The sequence below is a fragment of the Manis pentadactyla genome, chromosome 12 (assembly GCF_030020395.1).
Source record: "Manis pentadactyla isolate mManPen7 chromosome 12, mManPen7.hap1, whole genome shotgun sequence".
NCBI classification, from domain to species: domain Eukaryota; kingdom Metazoa; phylum Chordata; class Mammalia; order Pholidota; family Manidae; genus Manis; species Manis pentadactyla.
Genome location: NC_080030.1, coordinates 62655673 through 62680344, shown reverse-complemented (window position 1 = coordinate 62680344; position 24672 = coordinate 62655673). Strand labels below are relative to the sequence as shown.

The following is a 24672-nucleotide window of genomic DNA, read 5'->3' as shown; positions in this document are numbered from 1 at the left end:
GCATTTCTCTGATAATTAGCGATGTGGAGCATCTTTTCATGTGTCTGTTGGCCATCTGTAATTCTTTTTTGGAGAACCGTCTGTTCAGTTCCTTTGCCCATTTTTTTAATTGGGTTATTTGTTTTTTGTTTGTTGAGGCGTGTGAGCTCTTTATATATTCTGGACGTCAAGCCTTTATCAGATGTGTCATTTTCAAAGATATTCTCCCATACTGTAGGGTTCCTTTTTGTTCTATTGATGGTGTCTTTTGCTGTACAGAAGCTTTTCAGCTTAATATAGTCCCACTTGTTCATTTTTGCTGTTGTTTTCCTTGCCCGGGGAGATATGTTCAAGAAGAGGTCACTCATGTTTATGTCTAAGAGGTTTTTGCCTATGTTTTCTTCCAAGAGTTTAATGGTTTCATGACTTACATTCAGGTCTTTGATCCATTTTGAGTTTACTTTTGTATATGGGGTTAGACGATGGTCCAGTTTCATTCTCCTACATGTAGCTGTCCAGTTACCATCTGTTGAAGAGACTGTCATTTCGCCATTGTATGTCCATGGCTCCTTTATCAAATATTAATTGACCATATATGTCTGAGTTAATGTCTGGATTGTCTAGTCTGTTCCATTGGTCTGTGGCTCTGTTCTTGTGCCAGTACCAAATTGTCTTGATTACTATGGCTTTATAGTAGAGCTTGAAGTTGGGGAGTGAGATCCCCCCTACTTTATTCTTCTTTCTCAGGATTGCTTTGGCTATTCGGGGTCTTTGGTGGTTCCATATGAATTTTTGAATTATTTGTTCCAGTTCATTGAAGAATGTTGCTGGTAGTTTCATAGGGATTGCATCAAATCTGTATATTGCTTTGGGCAGGATGGCCATTTTGACGATATTAATTCTTCCTAGCCATGAGCATGGGATGCGGAAAACCGATTACTTTTAAAAACACTTCTGACAATATTGAGATGTGCTGTCCTGTATTACTCACAGAAATTTACCACCATCTTTCAGTTGACTGGTGGAGATGGAGTGCATATTGTTCCACACATTCAATTCTCCTCTATAGACAACTACTGACAAAAAACACGTTTTTACCATTTATATATTATTTAGTACATAAATATGTGTGCACATATTCATTCATTCCTTCAGTAGGTATTTACAGAGAGTCTCTCTAAATGTGTTAGACACTATTCTTGGCAGTTGGGATACAAAATAGAATGCAAATTCCTGCCCTCAAGAGATTTATGCTCTAGTGTGGACAGACACTCAGTGAAGATGAATAAGCAAACTATACCTTTTATTGTGGCAAGTATTAGAACAAGTAAACGAGTGGAATAAGAAATATTGGAAAAGGGATGTCATTATTTAAAAGAGGGTGGCAAGTAGAGGGCTGACTGAAAGGATGGTGTTTGAGCACAAAGGGAGGAAGCCATTATTGGGAGTGTTCTAAGCAGAGGAAACAGCAACTGCAAAGCCTGAGGTTGAGAGTTTGTGTAGTTTTCTTGGAACATAAAGTTAAGTGAGCAGTTTTTGAGGTCAGAGGGAACAAGGGAAGCATCTTACAGCCATTGTTAGGGACTCTGGGTTTTACTTCATTTTGGAATTCCATGGTAGACTGAACAGAGGGGTGGTTTGATCTTTCTTTTTTGTTTACTTTGACCTCTGTGTTGAGAATAGACTCCAAGGAGAGCAAGGACAGGAGCAAGAAAATCAGTCCCTGGGCTTTTACAATAATTAAACAAGAGATGATACAGGTTGTATTAGAGATGTTTTAAAGGAATAGCCAATAAATTCTTGGCAAAATGGATCTGGGACATAAGAGAAAGAGAGGACTAAAATTAGTGGATGTGGCTGAGAGAGGGTTTGAAACTTGGAAGGGCATTTCAGTGGGATTCTTGTTAATTCCTTTCTTGTGTGCAGATGAATAGATGAGTAGATAAACAGGTGGGATAAAAATTATATTATTTATTTAGAGAACCTGTTCTAAATACATGCCTAGAACCGAATAACTGAATAACTTTTCCTAAACTGAAAGTATTTACGGATCAGGAAATACACCTGTGTTCTGATCCTGGCTTTATCTTAAAACTAGAGAGTCTTTAAGCAAGTCATTTACCCTTGTTATATCTATTTCTTAGTTGATAAAATGAAGAATTTGGATTAGGTGAACTTCTGTAGTCCCTACCTGGATTCAAATCCCAGATGTGCCTGTTTCTGTAAAATGGGAATAACAATAGTACCTACCTCATAGTTGTAAGGTAATACATTAAAGCACTTAAAACAATGCCTTACACATTGTTAATATTAGTATTATATCTTCAAATTGTAATCTTCAAGTATTTATCAAACTTTTGCTATTATTTGTTCATGGGGTGTGTAGGACAGAGAGGTAAAACTAGCTAAGGAGAACATAAAGATAGGGGATTAAGCTTAAACCTGGAGAACATACACTTCAATATTTCTACATTTATAGAGGTTATTAAAGAAAGAAATTGCTTTAGCTAACATGAGAAAACATCACTGAGCTAGATGGCACTCTTCAAGAATTGGTTCTATACTGATATACATGAATTAAGGATCTTGAAATAAATTGATTCCAGAGAAATAAAAAGAATACATACTTCTATATATATAAGGACACTGAAAATTTCCAAATCTGATTAAGTAGTGAATGAGATCTCAAAATGCAACAAAACTGCAAGTACGAAGATACTGGCATGGACTGTTAAAATATACATTATTTTTTAACACAAAAAGCATGCTCTTCCACCTTCTCCATTTTACACAAATTAAGAAAATACAGTCAGTTCCGAGGAAAACACTGTATATGCTAAAATGAAATGGAGGATACTGTCATGGTTTTGAAGTTTTAAAACCACATTCATAAAACAAAATAAGACATTTTTTAAATTTTATATTCTTATTGTTTAATCTCTTCCTTCAGTTTCCCATGTCCTAGCTTAAGAAAAATGGGTCTAAAAGGAAAGTAAAATAGATTTTTTTCCCAATTAAACTTATTAACCACTTAAAGCGTGAATAAATTGTAACGTCGTAGAGGACCCCTTCTGTCCCCACCTTTGGAAAGAGAACAAGTACTACTTTGCCAAGAACTCTTCATCCCCAAATCCTGGCTAGGCGGCCAAGGGCTTCTTCTGGGTCTCGAAAAACTGGTTTCTCAGCAGCACCACCTGCTGGTCCTACACGGGTCTCACATCCTCGGCCCATAATCTTTCGGTGGTGGACCTGCATTCTTTCACAGGGTCATTCGCGCCTGTTACAAGTAAAGCAGAAAATAGCAGTTAGAAGGATGCAGGCAAGAAAAGGAGGGTACCCAGCACCGCGTTTCAGGAACCTGGCTTGGGGAGACAGGGCGGGGAGGAGCCGGCGCCCGGATGCGGTGCGCTGCTTCCGCCCCGCGCTGCCCCGCCCCCCGCGGCGCCACAGTCGGTCACGTGACGGCCGCGCGCGTTCCCGGCCCCTGCGGGCTCAGAGGCCGAAGAGAAAAGCTTCCGCGGCGGCCGCCGCTGTAGCTGGAAAGGTGGGAGTTGGGGCTAGGTCCTCGCTGGGGAAGGGTGAAAGTCAGCCACTCCAGGATCCTAAAGCGGGCAGAGTGACGGCTCACGGTGTCACCGCCGCTGCGACGCGCTCCGCATCGGCGCCGGGCCTGAGGAGTGGCGGCGGCGGCAGCAGCGGGGTCAGTGGCCGGTACGTGGGTGGACGCCCTTGGACCCGCGCGGTGGCAGCTGTGTCGGCCGGGCGGGATGGTACAGCTGTGCCCTTTCCGCCGCCCCCACCCCGGCCGCGGTCGCAGGCGAGAAGACTGGGACAAGCTCTGCGGTGCCCGCGGCCGCCGCAGCCCCTGCCCTGGGCAACGGCCGGGAGCTGGTCACGGTTGGGGTGCGAGAGGCGGAACAGCGGCCATTACCGCGCATCCTCTTCCGCCGGGGCCCTCAATTTTGCTTTTCGTGGCAGCCAGGTCCCTCTCCTCGCCCCTCGGCAGTGGTGCCAGGCCTCTTCCCGGGGGTCTTCTAGCCACAAGCTTTAGAGGCGGCGATAGTTTGGGGACTGTCCTGCGCTCTGTTTCCCATATGTAGGCCTCTGCCCGGGCCTTTGCTCGGTCCCTGCGTTTTGTCATTTTCCAGAGTGTCTTTGGCTGCTATTTCTGTTGCTTCTCTCCCTTCTGTTCCTGCCCAGTGTCTCGGTCTTGCCTAATACGAAGAGCAGTTCCTCCACCTAGTTCTGGTTAAAGCCAGCGCTGCTTGGTCTTTGTTGTTTGATGAGACATTAACAGTTAATACCCGTTGAACCTCTAAAACCTCAGTACGTCCTAAAAGCGGAGGCCTTTGCTTTGTTGTTCTGGGTGCTGGTGCGGAGTTCTCACCCCATTGCTATCCCGTCTGAAGAGTACAGGTCTTTATGGTTGCTGTTTTATTTTCCGTAGGAGTCTGTAGAGGTTGCAAAACTGTGTTTTGAGTTTACAACTAGATCTTTTTTTACCCTTGTTAATTTCGTATGTTTTTATTTTCCCTAAGTGCCATTTTAAAGGGCACTTTTTTCCTCAAGTTTCGGAAGTACGTATATTTTGTTAAATAGCGTTTCTGTAATATTGAAACTGTGGAATTGAGGGGAGAATAAGGCCAAGAAATGACAGAAAACGTTTGTCGTAATATGATTGACATTTCAAGTGCCGGGGGCGCACTCACTCCGCTCCAGTGTGAAGTATAGCATTGACATTGAAAGCAGTATGTAATTACAGCAGTTGGAATACTTAAAACTTTTTGTCTTTTTAATAAATGAATCTATATTTAGAGTTTTAAAAGATGTGTCATGTAGGACAAATGAAGAAAATGACCCACTCAAATAACAGGATTTATATGTTAGCTTTACTGTTTTTGTGAACAGCAGATACTGTGTTGAGTGGGCGCCCTAAAAAACACACGCAAGTAGGTCAAGTAAATCTCATTTTAAAGAGAAAACCAAAAGAGTGAAAGCCACTCTAGAAATAGATTTTGGGTGTATTTGTTTTAGTTCTATATGCCTTAAATTGAGCGTTTTTTTAAGCCTGATCTTTGATTTAGAATTTGTGTTGCAAGTGGGCCAAGAGTAAGTTGTGGGCGAAATGAAAATAATGGCAAACATTTGAAGGTTTTTGTTTTTCCTTGTTGTTAAAAAGTTGGTAGAAATACAATAATCGTGAAAACTATTTTTCCAAGTAGCTGATCATTAGGTAAGTGGAAGAAAAAAAGAAATGGCCTTTTTCCTTTTAGGAGATGTGTCAATTGGTGAACACTTTGTTTTCAATTTCCACCAACTTGAATTGTCAGAAGAATGGGGCAGATATTTTTAAAAGGATTCAAAGGTTTCTTAGCAGAAGAAAAAGATCGTATTAAATCTTTTCACAATATTGATCTGTTTAGAAAATACTATTTTATGTATTAGTCATTCATGAAATGCCTGACACACTGTTAATTGGGTATTTGAATGCCCCCCCACCCCCCAGTGTTACTAACAGAAAGTGTCTTTTCCATTCTCTTGCCTGGTTTTTGAATGTGGCTAAGGAACCTGTGTTTGTCAAATAGGCTGGATCAAGAGCAATCTTTGGTAGGTCTGGAAACCACCTTACTAACATTCTGCTACAACCACCTGTGCTTATTCATGGACTATTTAGTGTTCATGGGTTAATTACCTTTTATTAGAACAAGACTTGTTAAAAGTCTGTTAATTTAGATTTTCAGAAATACCAAGTAGGATGAAATAAGACATGGGAGTTTTTACTTAACCAAGGTCACAAGATAATTAACAGCAGAGCCTTTCTCATTTGCAAAATGACTATGAAATTTGTGTTTGGTTTGATTAATAGACAATATTTGTTCACATTTATTTTTCTTGTTTTGTTAAAATACAAAATCCACATTTTGGGGGAGAAATATAAAGGTTAGTGCATGAGTATGATGACTGTGAAGCCATAGATGGGCATACAGTAATGTTTCTTAAGAGAAATGCTATACAGTGAGGGAAATAATTATTTTCAGTAGAATACTGTAAAGTATCAGACCTTATTTAGTTCAAAGAAGTTTTGACTGAAGACTTTTTTTTTTCCCCGCAGTATGACCTGTGCTTCCTGTAACCCAAGTTTTAATGGGATTAGAGGAAGAGCTAAAAATGAGACATTAGGGCATTTAGTTACATCTCAATTTGGAACTCTTTTTTAAGAAATAATAAGATGTATTTGCTAATTTTTATGGAATCTCCCTATTCTTTTTTCTTTTTCTTTCTTTTTTTTGAGTTTGTATACCAAAAATTGGAAGGTTTGGAAGTTTGAAATTTTTTTTCTGTCCTTCATAGAACATTTCCTGTTTTTATGTTTGGGAGTAAATAAAGAGTAAAAACTACTTTATTAAATATTAGCTTTTAGTAATTGGAAAATACAAGAAGTCTTCAAATCTTTAAATTTTGATATTTTAACTGTTAATATGCTTATCTTTTTCTTTGGTTCTTTTTTAAAAAGGTAACATTGAATCTTACCTGAAAAAGAACTTGATTTTTTTTTTACCTTGTGACTGACTTGAAAAGTGGAATTTTAATTAATCCTAGACATTTTCAGAGAAAATAACAATATGGGCAAATAATAGGGATGTGAATTTGTTGAGGTCACAAATCATAAATAGTACAATATTACTTCAGATTCATTTGTACTTATTTAATTGAGTGGGTAAATGATTTAAATTCACTGATAATTTCTAAACTCTTTTATGCATTTTTAAATTTAGTCTTTGTCTTTCATTTCTCCAAAATTGTTGAGGCAGAAATATTTGAGTTTCAAATCTTTTCCATTTTTGTGTTACTTTCTTAATAGTTCATTTCTGTATAGATTCACACCTAAAGAAGGAGCCTTAGCCCATTAACCAACTGGTATTTGCATGTCAGAATATGCTAATTTTTACTGTAGTAATTCATAAATTGTATTGAGTTTGGTGTATAATTTATAAATCATTCATTGCAGCAGGAATTATGTATGTTTGAATTATGTTTGCCAAATTAATTCTGGCTTGTAGTTAGAATTACACTACTCTCTCGTGTTTTTGGTTGAAAGTAAAAGCCCCCCATCCCTACTCCATTTTAGAAAAATCTTTCATTTCAAATATAGAAGTTTTCTGAGGGCTTCTTCACATGACCATTCTGAACATTACATGCCGTGCCCTATGTTGTGCCCAATTGGAATCATAATTCTCAGAGGTCATAGTTAATCAGTTTGGCAGAATTAGGACCAGTATTTATGCCATTTTATTTTTTATCTGTGCCAGCAAATGTGTGGATAAAGCAACATGGAGTTCATTTTCTTTATTCAACGATTCTTAGACTAAATTGCCAGTTTTATGTTTAAAAAAATGTCAATACGCAAGACATTTTAAACCTGCATCTCACAGTATGGTAGCCACTACCCACAGCTATTGAGCCACCTGATATGTGGCTAGTTTGAATTGAATTGTGCTGTAAGTGTAAAATACACACCAGGTTCAAGGAGTATATATATACACACACATATACACAAGAATGTAAAATAACATGATAATAATTTCTTCATATTCAGTGTGTGTGGAAATGGTAGTGTTTTATATGTGTTGGGTTAAATAAAATAAATTACTTAAATTAATTTTACCTGTTTCTTTTTATTGTTCTTCATGTAGTTTATAGAAAATTTGAAATTACATAATGCAGCTTGCATCATATTTTTATTCGATAATAGAATCTTCTAGACCTTTTCTCTGAGATATAGTACATGAAAAAAAATTTTTTTGAAGATACACTGTTTGAGTCTCATTGCCCAGTATGGATAGCTTTGGTTGTATCCTTGTGGACTTGGGTTTCTTCATTTATAGAATAGGTAAAGTGTATCTTAAAGAGCTGTTGAGAGGATTCAATGATACAGTGTGTCGACTAGTGCTTCCTGAGCTTTCATACAAGTATGAATCACCTGGAGATCTGATTCTGTGGTGAGTTGGGGCTTCACATTTTTCATTTTTAAGAAACTCCCAAGTAATGCTGATTTTACTGGTTGGGACCACAGTTTGCATAGCAAGGATCTAGATTACTACATAAGTTTAGTTTGTTTTCCTTTCCTAACCAGTATTATCCATTTAGAGTCTACTTTGCAAATTATACAGGGCAGATAGGAATCGGAAAAGTCACCATAGCTTGCAAGATTTACTAAAATTGTTTTTATTCCTCAATTTTTATCTGCCTTCTGGAGAATTCATTGCTAGTGAACAATAGCTGTGTAAATGATGTGCTTGTCAAAGAGTAAAGATGGCTTGGATCTTATATTTGTAGTAACCCCCTCTGTTAGATTTTAATATCTTAAAAAAGAGTGAAACTTAGATATCTTTATATCTTTTGTGGCTGGGTGCTCTGTTCACAATTAGAACTCATGTGTTGTATTATGTGAATAAATTTAGTTTTTCAATATTTTATTTCAACATCTATTTTTGGAAGATTTTCAAGAAAGTTCAAGTCAAAAACTGATTGGCAGTTTACTAGCCACTTAGAGATACAAAAACAGTATCTTCAGAAGACTCATGGTTTGTTTAATAGCAGAGTCACAAACCAGTACTTTCAGTGCCTACAAGTTTACTAATAGAAGAATGTACAAAATTTAGGGGAAAGAACAATTTTTTGAATGTTGAGAAAGTAGTAGTAGCTATAAAGGAGACTATAAGCAGGAGGAAATACTGAACTGCAAGAAAACTTTGGAGAACTATGAGTAACGGGCCATAAGTAGAGTATTAGTCTGTGTGAGTGGTTGTGGGAGATAAATAAGACTAGAGAATTATTTAGGTTTCAGGTCATTAAGGCCTTTGTTGTCCTGAGGCGCTTTGTTGTATGGAGAGTCAATATAGGGCTTCACTTACAGAGGTCCATTTTGCCTTTTAGTTACATTACTCAGAGGCTTACTGAATCAATTTGAGAGGCAATGCTGAAGCAATATAATCCTGCTGAACAGTAGTCCAGATTAGCAATGATACAAATCTAAACTAGGGCACTAGCAATGGCAAGAGAGTAGAGGATAGATTCCAAAGGTATTAGGGATGAAACTTGGCAGAATTTGGTTTGGTTATGGTGGGAGGTGAGAGAAGTAATTTGTTTTTCTCTGTCAGCACTCCTTGGTTAAGGCATGGAAGCTGCAATGTCAAGTTGTAGGATTCATGCAGACATGAAGGTTTGTGGAGTATGTGTAGTTGTTGAGAGAAATGACAGAAAGAGCCAGGGGTTCTCTTAAGAAAGAAGTTAAAATGGTTAGACTCCAGATTGGGCAAGAAAGGAAAGGAGATCAGGAACTGGATAAAGGAAATGACATGTTCAAAAGACTCGAAGTCCCCATGAAGTAAAAGAGCAGGTGTGGGAATGAGTGAGTAAGTGAGCTGGAAGGACCACAGCTTGTGACCTGATAATGAGATTAAGATTTTAGAGAGGCTGCAGTTTTAGGTGTTACCTAGTTCCAACGTGGTCATAATTTGCTGGAGGGGGGGTGGTGTAGTTCACTGACTTTAGGATTTTAGGAATTGAACAGGACTGTGTTTTCTCCAGTTTATTTGACTGACTACCTGCATCAGTATTACTTGAGGTGAGATTCCTGGGCTTAAACGCATGACTAATGGTTTAGAAGCTCCAGGGTTAGGGCTTCAGAATGCATATTTCTAAAAGGCAGCCTCAGTGGGACAAGTTTAAGAACCTCTGAGTTAGGTGTTGGGTGGTTCATTCTCCGAGGTATTTAAATAGGTTCATAGTGATGTGTCAGGCCTTAGGATAAAAAGGATGACCAATAGTGAGATTAAGTCAATGCCTTAACAATTGAGAGAATCTCCTATAGGAGATTGTAAATGAAAGACACTTCAAAGAAAAAGTGTTTTTGTTAAAGAGTAATGATGTTAGAATGGTGAAATGTTTCCTCCTGTGGGTAAAGAGGGGCAGTTTCTGTTTTGACTAGGCCTCAGGAGGGGAGGGAAGTAAATGGTGACTTCTGTGGTGCCATTGAAGTTATTGGCACCTAGAAGGTAAGGTGAAAGAGTTTGAGGCAAAGATGGACAGTGGAGGCTACACCATGTAAAGACAAGTTCTAAAGTCAGAGTGAAACAAAAAGATTATTTAGAAAGCCTTTTTAAGTAGGTTATTTTTGAAAGTTCTCCAGTTTTGAAACATTACTTGAAACAGTAACAGAAACTGTTGAATTAAACATTTGATGGCATAATCTGGCTTATATGTAAAGACCATGCATTATATTTAAAATGTTTATCTCCAAACACTAAAATCCCAGATTTTTGAGGGTGATAGATTCCCACCATAGAAGAGGCACAGGGAACTGAAAGAAGATTGAAGTCTCTCATCTTGTGGTTATTGTGAGCTCCGCCATCTCTAGTCCACATGTATGTTTGACTCTTGAGTCAAGAGGATTAATGGTTGAGGTGATGTTTTGGTTGATGCCTCTGGATTCTTTGGACAAGAGGTATCTTGAAAGAAGGTTGGCTTACTGGTTGAAACCTTGTATATACATATAGATAGCAGGAGGTCCAGTTAATATGATGGCCTGGTCTTAGCACATAGTACTTCCTTGAAGGAGAGTGATAACAATGGAACACGTTCCATAAGGACTACTCTGTCCATATAAAATTCGTTTCACTTATATTTATTGTGGTAAAATATAAATAACATAAAATTTACCATTTTAACCACACTTAAAATAAGTGTACAATTCAGTGTCGTTAATTACCTTTACAGTGTGCAACCATCACCACTGTATTTCTACAATTTTCATCACTTCAAACAGAAACTCTGTTCATTCAGCAATAACTCTCTACTTAACCCATCTCCCCAGCCCTGTAATGTACTTTCTAATAACCTCTAATAGCCTTTTTGTCTGTGGATGTATCTGTTTTCACTATTTCATGTAAGTGGAATCATAACATTTGTTTTTTTGTGACTGGCTTATTTCATTTAGCATGTTTCCAAGTCTCATATATATAGCATGTATCAGAACTTCATTTTTTTAAGGGCTGAATTCATTGTATTTATATACTGTTTTGTTAATCCATTTTTCTGTTGATGGGCACTTGGGTTGTGTCCACCTTTTGACTTTTGTGAATAATTCTGCAGTGAACATTGGTGTCAAATATCTGTTTAAGTCCCTGTTTTCAGTTTTTTTGGGTATATACCTGGGAGTGGGACTACTATAACATATGGTAATTCTATGTTTAATTTTTTTGAGGAACCACCAAACTGCTTTCTATAGTGACTGAACTATTTTCATTCCCACCACAGTATATACAAGGGTTCCACTTCCTCTATAACCTCATCAATGCTTGTTATTTTCCTTTTTTCTTTTTATTATAGCCATCCCAATAGATATGAAGCAGCATATAATTGTAGCCTTGGTTTACATTTCCCTAATGACTAATAGTGTTGACCATCTTACCAGGTACTTATTGACTGTTTCTATATATATTTTTGAAGCTATGTTTATTTAAGTAATTTACCTATTTTTTAATAGTTTTTATGGGAGGGAGGAGTCTTTTTGTTGTTGAGTTGTAGGAATTCTTTCTATATCATGTATATTAAACCCATATCAGATGTCTGATTTGTAAAGATACTCTTCAATTCTGTGGATTGTTTTTTTTCTACTTGCTTGACAGTGTCCTTTGGTGCATAAAAGTTACTGATTTTGATGAAGTCCAATTATCTTTTTTCTTCTGCTCATCTTTTGGTGTCACATCTAGAAATCATTGCCAATCCAAGGCCATCGAGATTTACTTTTGTGTTTTCTTCTGAGAGTTCTATGATTTTACCTCTTAAATTTAGGTCATTGGTCCATTTCGAGTTCATTTTTGTGTATTGTTTGAAATAGGTGTTCACCTTCATTCTTTTGCATGTAGAAATTTAATTGTCCTAGCATTTGTTGAGAGTACACTATTCTTTTGCCATTGAATGGATTTGACACCCTTTTTAGAAGTCAGAAGTATTAGTTTACTTCTGAACTTTCTTTTCTGTTGATGTATTTGTCTATACTTATGCCAATACCACGTGGTATTTGTAGTTAAGTTTTGATATCGGGATGTGTGAGTTCTCTAACTTTGTTGTTCTTTTTTAAGATTGTTTTGACTGTTGGGAGCCCCTTGCAGTTCATATGAATCCGAGGATTCGCTTTTCCATTTCTGCAAAAAAAGGCTGCTTGGATTTTTATAAGAATTAGTTGGATCTGTAGATCACTTGGAGTAGTACTGTCATCTTCATGGTCTTCCAATCCATGAACACCAGTTGTCTTTCCATTTATTTAGTTGTTCAGTATCTTTCAGCAATGTTGTATAGTTTGCAGCATACAAGTCTTTCAACTCCTTGGTTAAGTTGATTCCCGTACTTTATTCTTATAGATGGTATTATAGATGGAATTGCTTTCTTGATTTCCTTTTTGGATTGTTGACTGCAAGATACAGAAACAGAACTGACTTTTTTTGTGTATTGAACTTGTAATGTGTAATTTTGCTGAATTTGTTTATTACTCTAGTAACTTCCTTGTAAATTCTTTCGGATTTTCTATATAGAGATCTGTGTAGATAGTTTTACTTCTTTACCAGTTTCATATCTTTTTCTAGTCTAATTGCTCTATCTAGACCTTCCAGTAGCAGTGGTGAAAGCAGTCGTTCTTGTCTTGAAATTTTTCCACTTCTAAGATAAAATTTGCCATTGAATTTTGTTAAGTGAAAGATCATACATAATTGACTGATTCTGCTAATCTTAATCTGTAGAGGAGTTGATGTTGAAATTTTTTCTTTTGCAGCACAGGATGAACCAGCAGTGGAAGAAAAAATCCTGCAAACTGGCTGACTGCCGGTGAAGATGTTTTATTTTTATGACAAGCATCTGTGGGATCTGTAATAGAAATGTGAGTATGGCATCATGGTTTTTCCAAAACTGCATTAAATTGAGTGAACTGGTATAACGTGCAATAAATCAAGCATCTGCCATATTTAGTTCTAATTATACAAATGAGCATTTGTATTGACTTTGGCTGTTGTATTGAGTTAGCAGTTTTATTCACATTAAATTATTGTTCATGTAGATTTCCGAAAGTTTCTATAAAAAGTGAAACTAAAGATGGACAAATTTGTTTATAGAAGGCTAAAAACCTGGAAAGACCTCCAGCTCTTCTGGTTCTACTTTTTACATAAATATCGTAAATTATGTAAACATCCAAGCAAGGCAGCCAGTATCAGTGTTTACAAATAAGAGAAACTGATGGGTCACAGAACACTAGTTGTTAAAAACTTCATTAACTGAATTGATTTTTTTTAAATAATTGTTTTAAATGTTCTAGTACATTATTGCATTTTAATTCATACTGAATTTACTGTAGTCCTCAGTTTTACTAGTTTTCCTATCATTTAGATTTTGTGAAATACAGTTTAAAATATTTCAAAACCTCCATCTTTCCCATATTGAATTTGATTCTTCTGTATTTGACAAAACATTTTTACATGATGAACATCGTATTTCTGTGTTCAAAGTTAATTTGAACACTGTCCAATATGATGTCACTCATGAAAATTGCAGTGAGCATTTTACTGACTTTTATAGTCATGGTGATGACAATGTTTAAAAATACTGGACCAAAGTGTGAGCCTTGTAGATACTGTTTCACATGTTCTCCCAGTTTGACATGTGACTATTGCTGTCTACTTTCTAAAATGGTACTTTGATTACATACTCCCATTAAAAGTATGACCATATCATTCTTAGTGTTGAGAATTTAATACAAGAAAAATGAAACCAATAAGCATTTTTCTTTAAAATTGGGGCAGAAATATCCTTTATTTAATCCTGTTCCTGTGTTACCTGTCTGTATATTTTAATCCTGTAGGTCAGAATAGTCTAGGTGCTGGCCATCAAGGAACTAGACTGTGGTCTAGTAACTGAGACACATACAAGATTAATAATTAAACAGTGGAAGAAATGCCATATTGAGGTAACAGTAGCATGCTTTTGGAACTGAGAGGATTTATTCCATCAGAAATGTTCACAGTGAACAGAGAATTTTTGGCTAGATCTTAAAGAATGAATAGGAATTTAACAATCTGAGAAAACCAGGGAATATTTTTCAAACCAGGAGAATGAGGAGATGCTGGCTACCTAAAGATCTAGGCATCTTTAGACAGTCAGGGAGGAGTCCTATGTAGGCAAGTGAGGTAAGAGAGAGAGATTTCAAAGTTAGTAAAGGGAATGAGTGTTTATTTAGTACCTACTGTATTGCCAGGTGCTTATGGGGGTACTTTGCTTGGATTATTGAGTTTAATCACTGTGAAAGATCATTTACTGATGTAGAAGTAGAATTAGAGAGGTTAAGTCATTTGTCCTAGGTCAGTGTTTACCAAATTTGTCTGAGAATAATCCCCTAGGGAGCTTGTTGAAAACATATTTTTAGACTCTAACCCAGATACATGCAAATTTCCAGGGGAGAACAGTTTGAAATTCTTAACCTTTAGAGATATTTGGGAAATGCTGTTCTAGGGCAATACTCTGAGAATAAATGATGAAGCCAGGATTTTAACTAAGTCTGTTTTACTCTGAAGGCTCTATCAATGTACTTGAATGCCAATGCTTAGAAATTTGGATGACATTATGTAGGCAGTAGAAAACTATTGAGTGAGTGGGGACAAAAATAATTAGGTATGACTAAACTGAGAAAAGATGTGAGGAAAAAAGGATTGAAATTAGGGAGGCCACTTGGGAAGTCAGTGTTCTGTCCAAGAGGCCAGAAATAGGGTTACAGGATTTGAGAATGAAGAGTACGCATTCTAAAGAAGTTTCTGTCACAGAAAAAAAAAGTGGTTGGGGAATAGGGGAGCACTGAGGTTGGCTTCCAAATTTTATCCAAGACAGAGAACAAAGGAAGAGGAGCAGATTATTTTGTTTTTAACTATGTTTGAGTTTAGGTGCTTGGAGAATATGAAGGTAAACTTTTTGAATACAGAATTTTTTCGGTGGAACAGTTCTGGATATTAGACATTGAAAGTCATGTATATGTATGTATGTATGTATTTGAAATATTCAGTAGATTGTTGCAACATCTCTGACACCAAATGCCATGGTGTATTTTTTCCCTGCATATATATATATATATATAACAGTAACAGTATTATACACAGCAGTAGTATTACTTCATTTGGGTACTTGGACCCAATTCCAGTATGTGTAAGTATGTGGGAGGGGGGTCCTCCGATACATATTTACATCAAGCAATGCTCGAACACCAGCAGGCTGTTGGGGAACTCAACTCAATTCTGATGCTATCTGCCTGAAAGAAGCACCAGGTTCCCAGGTTAAGGGTTCTGTCCTGCAAGACTGCCTTCCACCCCACACACTAGACACCAGTTGCAAGCCCCGGGCAGTTACTTGTGCTTCTACAGATTGGAGGTTCCCACGACCTCCCCCTTAGGTTCAATTAAGCTGCTAGAGTGGCTCACAGAACTCAGGAAAACACTTAACTTTTATTTACCAGTTTAATAAAGGATACAAGTTAACATCCAGATGAAGAGAGACATAGGTCAAGGTCCTGAATAGAGGAGTTTCTGTCCTCATGGAGGTTGGGGCCTAGCTTGGTGGCATGTGGAGGTATTCTGGTTCCCCAAGCACAGAAGCTGTCTCTGACCAAGCAGCAGGATCCGACTGAGCAGAGACAGCACTGAGAGCTCTTCTCACAGGTTTTGTGAGGGCTTCATTGCATAGTCATGACTGACTGAACTATTGACCACTGGCTGATCAACCTCCTGCTGCCGCCCTTGGGTGGGAGTTTCAAAAGTCTCTCATTAAAATGACAAAACACACGTTTCAACTTTAAGACTCTGCAGTGTTTTCAGGAACTGTGGATGAAGACCAATAATACCTGGGAAATAAGTATTTCTTATAACTCATCATATCACAATTGTCTAAGCATAGAATGTAGTGTGAAAAATAGGACCACCCACAGAGCCTTTGGGAGGAATACTGGTTTTTAAGGGAAGTTAGAGAAGATAAATAAAAATGAAACAGGAGGCCAGCATCACTATAATACCACAATCAGAGAAAGACACCACATAATGAAAATTATAGACCAATAACCCTGATTGAACATAGGTGCAAAAATCCTCAACAAAATTTTAGCCAGCCAAATTCAAAAATACATCAAAAAGAATACATCATGATCAAGGGGGATTTATTACAGGGATGCAATGATGGTAACAATATTTGAAAATCCATCAACTTCATACACCACATCAGCAAAAAGGACAAAACTCATATGATCATCTCAATGGATACTGAAAGTATTTGACAAAATTCAACATCCATTCATGATAAAACTCTTTTAACAAAATGGGTGTAGAGGCTAAGTACCTGAACATAATAAAGGCCATATATGACAAACCCACAGCCAACATCATACTTAACAGGGAAAAGCTAAAAGCTTTTCCTCTAAGATCGTGAATAAGACAAGGATGCCCACTCTCACCACTGTTATTCAACATAGTACTGGAGGTCCAAGACAAGGCAATCAGACCACACAAAGAAATAAAAGGCATCGAGATTGGTAAGGAAGAAGTTAAACTGTCACTATTTGTAGATGACATGATATTGTACATAGAAAACCCTAAACAATCCACCAAAACCTACTAGAATTAATGACTGAATTCAGCAAAGTTGCAAGATACAAAATTAATACACAGAAATCTGTTGCATTCCTATGTACTAATGATGAACTAGCAGAAAGAGAAATCAAGAAAACAATTCCATTCACAATTGCCTCAGTAAGAATAAAATACCTAGGAATAAACCTAACCAAGGAGGTGAAAGACCTATACCCTGAAAATTACAAGATACTCATGAGAGTAATTAAAGAAGATACCAATAAACGGAAATACATCCCGTGCTCATGAGTAGGAAGAATTAATATTGTCAAAATGGCCATCCTGCCTAAAGCAATCTACAGATTGAATGCAATCCCTATCAAAATACCAACAGCATTCTTTAACAAACTAGAACAAAAAGTTATAAAATTCATATGGAACCACAAAGATCTTGAATAGCCAAAGCAATCCTGAGAAGGAAGAACAAAGCTGAGGGGATTACACTCCCTAATTTCAAGCTCTACTACAAAGCCATAGTAATCAAAACAATTTGATACTGGCACAAGAACAGACCCATAGATCAATGATGGAATAGACTAGAGCCCAGATATAAAACCACACATACATGGCTAATTAACATATGATAAAGGAGCCATGGATATACAATGGGGAAATGACAGGCTCTTCAACTACTGGTGTTGGCAAAACTGGACAGCTACATGCAAGAGAATGAAACTGGATTAGTGTCTTAACTCCATACACAAAAGTAAAATTGAAATGGATCAGAGACCTGAATGTAAGTCATAAAACCATAAAACTCAGAAGAAAACATAGGCAAAAATCTCTTGAATATAAACATGAGCAGCTTTTTCCTGAACACATCTCCTCAGGAAAGGGAAACAAAAGCAAAAATGAAATAGAACTACATCAAACTAAAAAGCTTTACATCAAAGGACAACATCAGCAGAACAGAAAGTATCCTATAATATGGGAGAATATATTTGTAAATGACTTACCTGATAAGGGGTTAACATCCAAAATACGTAAAGAACTCACACCTCAACACCCAAAAAACAAATAACCCAATTTAAAAAAATGGGCAGAGGATCTGAACAGACACTTCTCCAAAGAAGAAATTCGAGTGGCCAACAGGCACATGAAAAGATGCTCCACATTGCCAATCCTCTGGGAAATGAAAATGAAAATCATAATGAGATAATCACCTCACACCATTTAGGATGGCCAACATAGAACAGACAAGAAGAAACAACAAATAATACTGGTGAGGATGCAGAGAAAGGGGAACTCTCCTACACGTGGTGGGAATGTAAATTAGTTCAACCATTGTGGAAAGCAGTATGGAGGTTCCTTAGAAAACTAAAAATAAAAACATCATTTGACCCAGGAATTCCACTCCTAGGAATTTACCTGAGGAAAACAAGATTCCTGATTAAAAAAGACATATGGACAGACCCCTCTGTTTATCACAGCACTATTTACAATAGCCAAGATATGGAAGCAACTGAAGTATCTATCAATAGATGACTGGATAAAGAAGATGTACATATACACAATGGAATATTATTCAGCCATGAGAAGAACACACATCCTACCATTTGCAACAATATGGATGGAGCTAGAGGGTATTATTCTCAGTGAACTAAGCCAGGTGGAGAAAGACAAGTACCAAATGATTTCCTTCATTTGTGGAGTATAACAACAAAGCAAAATTGAAGGAACAAAACAGCAGCCGACTCACAGACTCCAAGAAGGGACTAGCAGTTACCAAAGAGAATGGTGTGGGGAGGGTGGTTGGGAAGGGATTTAGAAGGGGATTAAAGGGCATTATGATTCACACACACAATGTACGAGGGTCACAGGGAAGGCAGTAAAGCACAGAGAAGACAAGTAGTGACTCTATAGCATCATACTATTGCTGATGGACAGTGACTGCAAAGGTGTTGGGTGAGGTTGAACTTGATAATACAGGTGAATGTAGTAACCACACTGTTGCTCATGTGAAACCTTCATAAGATTATATATCAATGATACCTTAATAAAGAGAATAGAGTATGTCTTATAGGCAGGCTAGTGGTTTGGGCTGCTTTGTCTTTATTTTATTATGTATCTTAGCTATATCTTCTCTGGTAGTGCCTCATCCAGAATTATGTAAGAAGTATTTACGAAGTTTTTTCCACATTTCTTAGTTGGTGATAGAATAACAGTATACTTGGTGGGCTAAACAGAATCAGAATTTAAAATTTGCTTTGGGAAATTGATAGTTGAAAGTGCTTCGGATGAAATAATGAAAGTTTAGCTGTCTATATCCAGTTGTATTTCGAGGAAGTTTATTCAGCTTTACTTAACTCAATGAGAGAACTAAAATAAATGCCCAAATTGTTTTGCTTTTCAAAATGTGCTGCTTTTACATTTCGTGCCTTCCCCTGGGATGGGTGTACTTGCTTTTTCCAGTTTCGAAAATAATTATGTGTTTAGGTGTTTTGATACATGCAAAAATAAGAGTAATGTAAAATATTGATCATACTAAGCAGAGTGAAGAGGTAATGTGTTTAGTTTGAGAACTTTTTTTTAGGTAAGCTAACTGCCTGTGATGGAAAATTGACATTTTGGGTCAATTTTACTTAAAGACATACAATAGGTTTGGGATTCTATAATTTTTTAAAGTGTGGCATTCATCCAAGTTACATGTTGGGTATTTTGTTTACAGTTTATTAGGCTTTTATTTTTCTTTTTAAAATTTATCAGCCCATCCTTTGTCCAGAGGGTACCTAGTTTAGGATGTAGATTTTTATACATAAGATGTTTCTGCTATTTTTCCAAAGCAGTGGTGAGCCATTTCTCCATTTTGTCTTATGAATAGAATTAAACATCTTTCTTATTTAAATTATTACTTGTGGATGGATGACTTATTTTCTGTTCTTAGTTGGCACTTTAAATAAATACGGAAATATTAAAAAAGATTTTCAGGAATTTCTTTGACCTAAATTGAAAAGGATGAAAGAATAAATGTACTCATTGTTCTCCTGTTCTACAGCTAATTTTAGTTTTTTTGTTACCAAAATGTTTAAAGTTATCGTGTTTTAAATGCAGCATAGGACCTGATGAATTAAAACTAGGTAGTCAGTTCCTTACAACTAACTATTGTTTTTTTCTGAGATTGATCTGTGTGTAATTTTTGCCAATAAACAGAAAAAGTGAGAAGCTAAATTCAGTTAGCTGGTTACTACATACTGTATTTGATAACTAGATGAGGCTTTCAAATATACAGTTTTTAAGGCTTTCATTTTATATCACTATAATAATTTTAATCTAAAACATGAATTATTCCCATTTTACTGATGAGTAAACTGAAGTCTCAGGAGCATGGTTTGTGATTTTTTTTAAGTCTCTTAAGGGTACACTGGGCACTACTTGCAGTTTGAAAGTAATTACATAGACTGTTACTGTAGTATTCCTACAAAAGTATTCTGTATACTTTGACAAATGAAATGTGTGGTATTCTATCTATTGCCATTCTAAGGAAGCACTAAGATTTTATATTTAAGAAATACATGTAAGCTTTTGAGAGCCTAACAAAATGTTTTGCTCACAGCCACTTCTTTTTAGGAGAAATATGTACCAGTTGAGAATGATTTGCTTTTCATTTATAACTTAGATTGCTAAGTTATAAGATCTTTGAAGGCAAGGGTTATCTCAAAATACTTTGAAGCCCTTGCAGTGTCTAACACATATTAAGAGGTCATATTTGGTTGACTTTGAACTACTATAAGTCAGAAAAAATTTTACCTTACTAGTTTCTAGAAACCTAGAGTTTCTGTCAAAGGATTAGAAATGTAAAGATTGAAAAGAGAGTTTGGAAATTAAGAATTTCATAGTGATCATTTCTTTCCATTGAGACTTTTCCTTTTCTAGATCAAGTGCAATATTTTCAAAAACTTACTATCATTTTGAATCATGCCTGATGGAGGAACCAAGGACACAGAAAAAGCATTAAGAGGATGGATTGCTATTTGGATGTGCTGTAATGAAAGACAGAGTATTGTTTTTAAAGTTTTGATGAGTAAACATTTTTACTGACCACCCATTGGTCAGTAACCACTACACACATATTTGAGTACTTCAGTTTAGAAAAAAGTGAACATCCTTATGGTGATGAAATTTGAATGTTCCATGTTTAAAATAGCAGATTCAGCTGGTGCAGAGAGATTGCCAGTCATTTTAAGCAGTAGTTAATTAGTGGTTTCCAGTCTCTGAGATCTTCACCTCCATTTCTCATTTTTATTCATCACTGGTCTACTCCCTCTACCATTTTTCTTCCCTTTTACCTGTTTTTCTGTTACTATGGGATAAAATCAGATCAGATGTTTATTCAGCAAGACACAATAAGGCTTTCATGATTTGGCTTCTGGTTACCTTTAAGCTTCCTGCTATTTCATTGCTGATTTGACTCAGTGCCTTGCACATGTCTCTGCCTTGAATCTCCTCCACTCCCTAGCCTTCTAACCTATTTCCGTCCTCTCATCACTCTCTTCTTTCTCAATTACTTTTAATAAGTATCCTAACACATTTCAGTTATGAAAGAATCAGGCCATATTGCAATCATTTGCTTGCTTGCATGTATGTTTTCTTACTTAAGAAAGTAGGTGTGTGTCTTAGTCATCTTTAGATCCACCAGTACTCAGCATTGTATATGAACTATAGTTGTTGTGCAGTAAATGTTTATCTAGAAGTTCCAAATTCTATGTGTGTTTAAGCCCCATATATCCAGTGTGGTAATTGTTTCTTTCTCCCTTTATCCTTCCTCTTCAGGGCACCTTCAGTATTCATGCCATTTTCTGCCTTAGTGTTATATGATTGTAACATTTGTGGAGTTTTAGTGATCAAACAGCACTTTTTTGGCTTTTCTCACCTGTTTTATAAACTCTGATGCTTAGGTAAGGAAATTTAGATTTACAGGTCTAACTGAGTGTGTAAGAGTACATAAGTAATAAGGGAAACTAAGACTCAGGTTCTTAGACTTCTTGTGTAGCATTGGTTTCATTATATAAGAGCTACCATCATTCAAGTTCTCTTTTCTCCCTTGGCCATCTATATTTTTTCATTATATAAAGTCTTCAGTATGCTGCTTTAGGGCTGATCTTTAAGTACATGGACAGAATTTTTATACATTTTCAAGGTATATACAAGTAAATGCTTTTAAAAAAAGGTGTTTATCATTCAGGTAGTTCAACTTAATATTATTTAAAATAAAGTGAAGCCCCAAAAATCCATTTTATAATATGTTGTATTTATATTCTTCTTTGAAAAAAACATATTCATTTTCTTAGCAAATATTTGAGTGTTCTCTGTCTGCCAGGTCCTGTATGGGAATAAAGAGATGAATAAAAAGTAACCTGTTCCTTGCCCATTTAAAGCCCACCTGCTTATGGGGAAGACTCACATTAACAAATAAGTATAACACTGCAATTCTAGGAAGAGCGAGCAGTAAGCGCATAGTAGTCATGGAGGCTTTTTCAAGAGAAGTATAAGATGGGTAGTAGTTTGCCTGTATGGGGGCACGTAAGGCAGGAAGTGAGGAAATTGTCCATATAGAGAAAACCTATTACTGGAGGGAGTAGCCAGTGTGGCTAGAAGCCTTATCAGGGAGAATTTTGTGAGATGAGGCTAGTGTGAGAGGTGGGGCCAGACCATGCAGGGCATGAAGAACCTTGTCATTGTCCTAAAACCAACTTTTTAAGCAAGAGGTATGACCACTTAAAAAAAAAAACGCAGTAATTTTAAGAAACAGTATTTAGTTGGTGGCTAGGGAAGGGTAGAGATGGATAGTAGGTGGATTCAGAAGATATTGAGGAGATAAAAATGATAATACTTGGATGTTTTGGATAGGGAAGGAGTAGTAGAAGGGGCAATTTCAATGGTGGATTTCTGGCTTGAAAAAGCATATGGATAGTGGTGTCATCAGGGAGGCTTTTAGGGAGTAAATAAGGAAGAAACAGATCATGAGTTTAGTTTTTGTGCCATCTAAGAAAAAAATCTAAAACAAGCAATTAGAAATTCAGGTCTAGGGCTGAAAAGAGAGGCCTGGGCTGATTATAATCAATTTGTGAGTCATTTGTACATAGTAAATTGAAGCCATAAATACAGATGAGATCATCTTTAAAGTGCAAGAAGGGCATATGGTTTAGAAAAAGGCAAAAACAAAAGGCCATTAAGGAGAGAATGTTTCAGAGGCTGAAATGGCTTAACTAGGGTTTTTGGATACACAGGACGGATACAGAACTTCCAGGATTTCAACAATATGTCTTAATTTCCTGTGGTCTAACTTGTCAGATACTCAAAGAATATTAATATTGCCAAAAATATTTTAAAGGGCTTCAGAATTATCACTTCCTGTAATTGTAACCTATATTACTTTAATCCTTTTCTATCTCTCTACTTTCCAGACTCATTACAAGTCGGTCTGGAATAGATTATATATTTTAAAATCTTTGTTTGGTTCTATCTTACAAGTTCTGTAACTGAATAGAAATAGTATATTTATTGTAAATTTATACCTTGATTGTATTATTTTGTTTTTGGCATAACATCTGTGTGCCTCATTGCCTCCAAATTAAATTAATGGCATACAAGTCAGATTTTTCTACACAAGTTAAAATTTTAAGTTTTTTCTCTTTCATTTTTGTATCCCTGTTGCCTGGTATGAGACTTACATATAATAAGTGCTGAGTAAGTGTTTTCTGAATTATGAATTAAGATACTGGAAAAGTTAAAACATGATTTTAATGTTATGTATTTTTTCTCATTTTCTTAGGATGGCTGGCTGTGGTGAAATTGATCACTCATTAAACATGCTTCCTACAAACAGGAAAGCGAATGAGTCCTGTTCAAATACCACACCTTCTCTAACTGTCCCTGAATGTGCCATTTGTCTGCAAACATGTGTTCACCCTGTCAGTCTGCCTTGTAAGCATGTTTTCTGCTATCTGTGTGTAAAGGGAGCTTCATGGCTCGGGAAGCGATGTGCCCTCTGTCGGCAAGAAATACCTGAGGATTTCCTTGACAAGCCAACCTTGTTGTCGCCAGAAGAACTCAAGGCAGCAAGTAGAGGACATGGTGAGCATGCGTGGTATTATGAAGGACGAAACGGGTGGTGGCAGTATGACGAGCGCACTAGCAGAGAGCTGGAAGATGCTTTTTCCAAAGGTAAAAAAAGCACTGAAATGTTAATTGCTGGGTTTCTGTATGTTGCTGATCTTGAAAATATGGTTCAATATAGGAGAAATGAACATGGACGTCGCAGGAAGATTAAGCGGGATATAATAGATATACCAAAGAAGGGAGTGGCTGGACTTAGGCTGGACTGTGATGCTAATACCGTAAACCTAGCAAGAGAGAGCTCTGCCGATGGAGCGGACAGCGTATCAGCACAAAGTGGAGCTTCTGTTCAGCCTCTAGTGTCTTCTGTAAGGCCAATAACGTCGGTAGATGGTCAGTTAACAAGCCCTGTGACACCATCCCCTGATGCAAGCACTTCCCTGGAAGACTCTTTTGCTCATTTACAACTCAGTGGAGACAGCACAGCAGAAAGGAGTCATAGGGGGGAAGGAGAAGAAGATCATGAATCCCCTTCTTCAGGCAGGGTACCAGCACCAGATACGTCCATTGAAGAAACCGAATCAGATGCCAGCAGTGATAGTGAGGGTGGATCTGCGCTTGCTGCACAACACTCCTTGACCCAACAGAGACTTTTGGTTCCAGATGTAAACCAGACAGTATCAGATCGATCAGGAACTGATCGATCAGTAGCAGGGGGTGGAACAGTGAGTGTCACTGTCAGATCCAGAAGGCCTGATGGACAATGCACAGTAACTGAAGTTTAAATAAAAGTCTTTCGCTCCATGCTCAGAATGGTTATCTGTAAATTTCTGCCCACATAACATTATACTCATCCCTAGTAGTGCATTTTGGGAGTTGGGGTGGGAAGGGGTATGGGAAGGATAGACCTGTATGTAATTAAAAT

The 24672-nt window shown here is 37.0% G+C and overlaps 1 protein-coding gene across 4 annotated transcripts; it reads left to right on the top strand.

Annotated features, from left to right (window-relative positions):
* The first annotated feature begins 3402 nt into the window (after positions 1 to 3402).
* On the top strand, positions 3403 to 24553 carry RNF146 (ring finger protein 146). 4 transcript variants are annotated; one of them, XM_036903865.2, is made up of 3 exons: positions 3403 to 3523; positions 12812 to 12916; positions 23464 to 24553. In XM_036903865.2, coding segments are annotated over exons 2-3 (1071 nt in total). In that variant the 5' UTR covers positions 3403 to 3523; positions 12812 to 12914; the 3' UTR covers positions 24533 to 24553. The 4 variants fall into 4 exon arrangements, with proteins under 4 accessions (XP_036759760.2, XP_036759764.2, XP_036759761.2 ...); XM_036903869.2 differs by having other exon boundaries at positions 3426 to 3523; positions 12817 to 12916; XM_036903866.2 differs by having other exon boundaries at positions 3448 to 3690.
* Positions 24554 to 24672: the final 119 nt, after the last annotated feature.